The sequence below is a fragment of the Primulina eburnea genome, chromosome 4 (genome assembly GCF_022965805.1).
Source record: "Primulina eburnea isolate SZY01 chromosome 4, ASM2296580v1, whole genome shotgun sequence".
In the NCBI taxonomy this organism is placed as follows: domain Eukaryota; kingdom Viridiplantae; phylum Streptophyta; class Magnoliopsida; order Lamiales; family Gesneriaceae; genus Primulina; species Primulina eburnea.
In genome coordinates this window covers 26,125,504-26,131,582 of record NC_133104.1, presented here as the reverse complement: position 1 = coordinate 26,131,582, position 6,079 = coordinate 26,125,504, and the positions used below count along the sequence as shown (strand labels likewise).

Genomic DNA, 6,079 nt, shown 5'->3' with positions numbered 1-6,079 from the left:
TCCTCCGACGCTGCTCCTGCACCACATCATAAATCACAAGCTCACCTAGGATACACTTGAACCGTAAACTTCCTCTTCAAATTCCATGCAATATCAATGCTACAATCCATCCAAATACATTTTCAAATCATTTAAATAAACCATCACTCCAAATCCCACCATTATACCTTCACAACCATAACAACTTCATAAAAACAACCATACAAATAACAACACCCCTATAAACCACCTTTACTATGTGAAATATCCATTACCATACCATGCAATGATAAACCATGAATATACAATAACCATATTGATGTCATAATAAGAAATATCAACCCTTCCAACAACTATACATAAGAACCATAACAATGACCATATATCCAAAACACCAAACCAATGGATAACATCATTGACATTAAAAGGATAAAAGGTTGGGATAACTGATTATCAAACTGTTGTTCCTTCAAAATTCTATCAAACAATGTTGAGCGAAGAACCAATGCAGATAATTGAGCTACTATACCTGGAGATACCAGAGTTATCTCATTTCTTTGCAAATCAAGCAACAATGGTTTCTGAATCATGGAACCCAATAAAGAACTAGACTTGCGACTTAAAGCATCTGCAACCACATTAGCTTAACCAGGATGATAGCTAATGGTGCAATCATAGTCCTTCATTAGTTCAAACCATCCCGCTGCCGCATATTCAATTCTTTCTGTGAAAACAAATAACTCAAACTTTTGAGATCCGTAAAAATTTCAAAGTTCTCACCATAAAGATAGTGCCGCCAAATCTTTAAGGCAAAAACCACAGCCGCCAATTCCAAATCATGAGTGGATAATTTTTCTCGTAGCCCTTCAACTGACGAGAAGCTTAAGCTATCAATTTCCCACACTGCATCAGTACGGAACCTAACCCCTGCTTTGAAGCATCTGTATACACAACAAAATCCTCAGTACCACAAGGAAGTACTGAAACAGGGGCAAAAGTCAACTTATCTTTCAGTGCTTGGAATGATTGTTGGCGCTATATGGTCCATTCGAACTTGATATACTTCTTTGTCAAACTTATCAGTGGCAATGTTATCTTTGAAAAATCCGCTATGAACCGTCTGTAATATCCTGTAAAACCAAGAAAACTTCTAACCTCTGAAACTGTCTTTGGAATGGACCACTGCTTAATGGACTCAATTTTTTATGGATCCACTGATATTCCCTCTTTCGAAATGATATGGCCCAAAAACGCCACATGCTCCAACCAAAATTCGCATTTCTTTAACTTAGCATATAATTGTTTATCCCTCAATAGCTGCAACACAATCCTCAAATGCTCATTATGATGTTCTCATGTCTTAGAGTAGATCAAAATTTCATCAATAAAAACAATAACAAAATTATCCAAAAACGGCTTAAAGACATGATTCATTAAATCCATGAAAACTGAAGGAGCATTGGTTAGCCCAAATGACATCACCAAAAATTCATAATGACCATACCTCATTCTAAAAGCAGTCTTCGGTATATCCTCCTTTTTCACCTTCAATTGATGATACCCCGACCGGAGATCAATTTTCGAGAACAATGCTACTCCTTGAAATTGATCAAAAAGATCATCAATCCGCGGCAAAAGATATTTGTTTTTACCAATTACCTTGTTCAGTTCTCGATAGTCAATATATAATCTCAAAGATTCATCTTTATTTTTCACAAATAAAATTGGAGCTCCCCATGGCGAGGAACTAGGGCGAATAAAACATTTATCTAATAGCTCCTGCAATTGATTATTTAATTCTTTTATCTCGTCGGAGCCATTCTGTACGGAGCCTTAGAAATTGGGGTTGTACCTGGAATCAATTCATTAAAAAACTCTACCTCTCGATCTGGTGGTAATCTAGGCAAAAACTCAGCAAACACATCAGGATAATCCTGCACTACATCAATAACCCGCAATTTCATGTTACTTTCTTTTCTCACATCCAATACCGAATCCAAAAAACCAATACACCCCTTGTGCAATAATTTAGTAGCTTGCAAACAAGAAATAATGAGAATACTCAGCGAAGAACCTAAACCAACAAACACTTCACTCTTATTATCATCGGCTAAAAACTTCACTGTCTTGCCCACACAGTCAATCATTGCACGATAAGCAGACAACCAATACATACCTAGTATGACATCAAAGGCAACCATCGGAATAACAATTGAATCAGCAAACAACAATCTCGTACCCATCTGTACAGGACAGGCCTTAAAGTTACAAGTTGACCAAATTTCATCCCAGAAGGCAACAAAATATTGAAATGTAAAGACATGATAGTAGGTTCAATAGATAAAGAGTGCATAAACACTTCAGACATAAAAGAATGCGCCGCACCAGTGTCAATTAATGTAAGTGCTTCGTGCCGGATATTAAAATATTATCTGATATTACCGAAGAATCAGAATTAGCACCCTCTTTATACATTGCGAAAATTCTACCACGTACTCTTCCTTTATCCGAAGTAAGACGGCACTTCTGCACCGTGTGTCCCAATTCTTTGCATCTGTAACATAGGCCACTGCCAATCAAACATTCTCCTCTGTGTGGCTTGCCACCCTTAGGAAACAATGGTCTCTCAAGATCCTAGGAAGACAACGGCGCTTTGTTACGCGGCTCCATCTTACCCTTCTTCTTGTGCCGCCTCGAACATGAGCACTTGCCCCTTGACCTCTCACTTGGAAAGTCTGTCTTCTTAACTATCTCTCTTTCTCGATCTTCTGTTCATCATGTTCGGCAAGCAATGCTCTCTCAACAATATCTTCATATATAACAATTTTCGACATGTGAACATCTCTCCTAATATCTGGCATCAACCCACGAAGAAAATGCTCTCCATTATCCTTATCATTTTCGGAAATAAAGGGAACAAAGAGGCATCCTTCCTCAAATTTAAGAGTATACTCATTGACATTCATGGAACCTTGTCTCAACTCAAGAAATTCTTTTACCTTTTTGGCTTTGACTTCACTTGAAAAATACTTGGCATAGAATAAATCCTTGAACTTATTCCACTTTAATTCACGAACGTTAACAGTAACCTTGTTGGATTCCCACCAAATACGGGCCGCTTTCACCAACATAAAAACAACACAACTTACTTTATCTCTATCAGTGAACATCAAATAATAAAATATTGCCTCCAATTACTTGACCCACTCAAGAGCCACTAGTGGACCAGAACCACCGATAAATTCAGGTGGGTTCATCCGCCTAAACCGATCATAAGAACCATCTTCAATGTTTTCCGTTCTGACTTGACCCCTTCCATGGTAATGACCCTGAGTCGGGGTGTGCATGCTCAATAACTGTTGAATCTGTTCACCATGGACCTTCGCCTATTCTTTTAATAGCTTAATGAATTCATCCACAACTTGTGTAGTCTTATCAGTGGTAGGGATCCTATCATCCCCTTCGGTGATTTTTCTTTAGGGAGGCATTTTGTAACGCCCGGAAATTTAATCCTAATAATCGGTAATTATTGAACTATAATTTGATATGATTATGAGAGGATTAATCGGGACACGAAAATGAGATTGCGTGTGAAAAAGATATGTGCGAGGACAGGCCATTCGCGCACATGCACGACCAGACGGGCGCACATGCGCGAAGGGGACAGAAAGACTCGCGCATATGCGCGGAAGATGTCGCGCATATGCGTGAGCTGTGCAATGGGGCAAGGAGAATTCCAGTAGGTCTCGCGCATATGCGCGAGCTGCCGAGGAGAACATTGCGCAGACCAGTAGGTCTTGCGCATATGCGCCGATAGATGTCGCGCATATGCGCGAGACGTGTTGCATGTAGGATGAGCCATTTGCTTTACATGCGTGGATGTGTATATATATATATGTATCAACAAACGAATTGATCCCTTAAAAATCAGAAAGAATCGAGAAATGTCTCCGTGAAGTGATAGAAAATCCTTACGCCTTTTGTGAAAAATCCGTCCGTCTGATTTTGAATCCGACTTCGGTATTGAGTTCCTATCGGCGTAGGCTACAACTGGACGTAAGTTTTACTACGTTTTGACATGCTTTGAAATTATGATATTGTCAGAATTGAATAGGATTCATATATGATGTTCTTGATATGTTAGACATCGTAGAATAGAAGTCAGACTGAGAAACGGACTGATTATGGAATTGTTATGAATTTTTAGGGTATATTGATTTATACCAGACATATTTGAATTGTGATTGGATTACGAATTGTATTGGATATGGTTTATGGATTGTAACTGTGATCTGAGGATATTGTATTGACGGGGATATTGAAATTGTACCGTTATGTCGTTGATTTTGAATTAAATCAAGATTGATCAGATTGTTATTGATTTGAAAGGTATATTGACATGAGTTTATTGATATTGTCATTGCCAGACAGACTGTGAATTCAGGACTTCGACTGAGCCAAAAACCGACGAAAGAAATGTAAAAGTCAATGTGGTATTGGGAGATCGACTTGAGTCGGTTTAGACTTGAGTTTCCCTAAATCACATACTTTACTTTATTGCATTGATATTTGCATTGATTTGATTGATGTACTTGTTCTCTTGAATTATAGATAACAGGTAGTAAATGAGTAATCTTGTGACAGAAGTTCCTGATAGTGGTGGGATCGCCACGGGAACATTGCACGATGTCACAAGATAGTATAGAAATCTTGGGACGGAAGTGCCTGATAGTGGTGGGATCGCCACGGGCACATTGCACGATGTCTCAAGATAAGGATATTAGCGGTAGAGCTACAGTCCATGACGGTTAGGTCAGGACACCGGATGTTTGGTTATATCGAGTAAATAGAATTGGAATTCTTCTATTACGGAATTCGATATAGGAACACCATATTTGGTTATATCGAGTAATAGGATCAGAGTTACTTCTATTACGGAATTCGATATAGGAACACCACATTTGGAAACCGGGATCCCTAGACTAGGATTGAGTCTAGTCTGAAACGTGGGGTCACGTATATGTCGACAGTCTATGGTTGTTTATGTTTCAGACTTTGATACATATATCTGGTACCTGATTACATGCTTTATATTTGTTTATATGATTGCATGTTTCGTTGATTTATACTGGGATTTATTCTCACCGGAGTTATCTGGCTGTTGTCTTGTTTGTATGTGTACATGACAACAGGTGGGGCAGGATCAGGGTCCAGGAGATGAAGAGAGAGATCGTGATTAGAGTGGAGACTACGGACTTTGATTATGATGTATAATAGGGTTTGAACACTTGACATTAGTTGTTAAACCTTAGTTTGGTTTGAATGCATGCAGTACAGGACTTGTATTGTATTTTATACGGATATGTATATTAGTTTGATTTCACTACGTTCCGCATTTTAAAAAAAAAAATTTAGACCCTTTTTTAATTGATTAATTAGTCCCAATGATGATTAAGAACTTGATTAGCGTCCGGGTCCCCACACATTTACTAAACATAAGCTCACTTCAACATAGCTAAAAGCAAAGATATATCAATGGCAATGAAATAGAACCAATCCTCAATGTTAAAATCAATAAATGCAGGATCATAAACATACCGGATAGTCCTAGGTAGAAGAAGTCATATATGGTCCGAAGAAACTTGCTCTGATACCTATTGAAACAACCCTCTCCCATGACATTTAATTTTAAAGAAATAACATGTAAGGAAGAATTTCATTTTTAAAGGGAAAATAAAACTCGTATAGAAAAAAAACGTTACCAAACCTTTAACATAACCATGCCCAAAAGCTATCATCAAAATATGATCAAAAGTCACCACAAAATATATGTTACTCATTCTTTCAAGGTTCAAGATACCATGACTACCAATGTTTAACAAAACCAAAATAAGTATTACATGCCAAAAGTTTTTTCCTTCTCTTGCCATATGAAATCTTCCACCTCATTTCAATCTTTCTTATCACCTGCATCACATTATATTGACTGGAATTAGTTTATAACTCAGTAAGTAGAAGCGAAGTACAACAAATAAATATACATAGGCTTGGCTTGAATAAAATGGCTATGGCAATGAAAGTTATATAATACCATCTTCAA

At 37.7% G+C, this 6,079-nt stretch overlaps 1 protein-coding gene across 1 annotated transcript; it reads right to left on the bottom strand.

Moving 5' to 3' along the window:
* Positions 1 to 2,726: 2,726 nt before the first annotated feature.
* Positions 2,727 to 3,326, bottom strand: LOC140830153 (uncharacterized). The gene is made up of 2 exons (XM_073193438.1): positions 3,178 to 3,326; positions 2,727 to 3,135 (listed from the first exon to the last, which is right to left on the bottom strand). The coding sequence occupies exons 1-2, from the start codon at positions 3,324 to 3,326 to the stop codon at positions 2,727 to 2,729; spliced, it is 558 nt and encodes a 185-aa protein (XP_073049539.1).
* Positions 3,327 to 6,079: the final 2,753 nt, after the last annotated feature.

Bases quoted from the DNA above. Each gene is read 5' to 3' on its own strand.
- LOC140830153 (XM_073193438.1), bottom strand. From the start codon at position 3,326: ATGCACACCCCGACTCAGGGTCATTACCATGGAAGGGGTCAAGTCAGA. The intron at 3,136-3,177 runs GTAATTGGAGGC...GTTCACTGATAG, and splicing joins GTGGCTCTTGAGTGGGTCAA to AGATAAAGTAAGTTGTGTTG.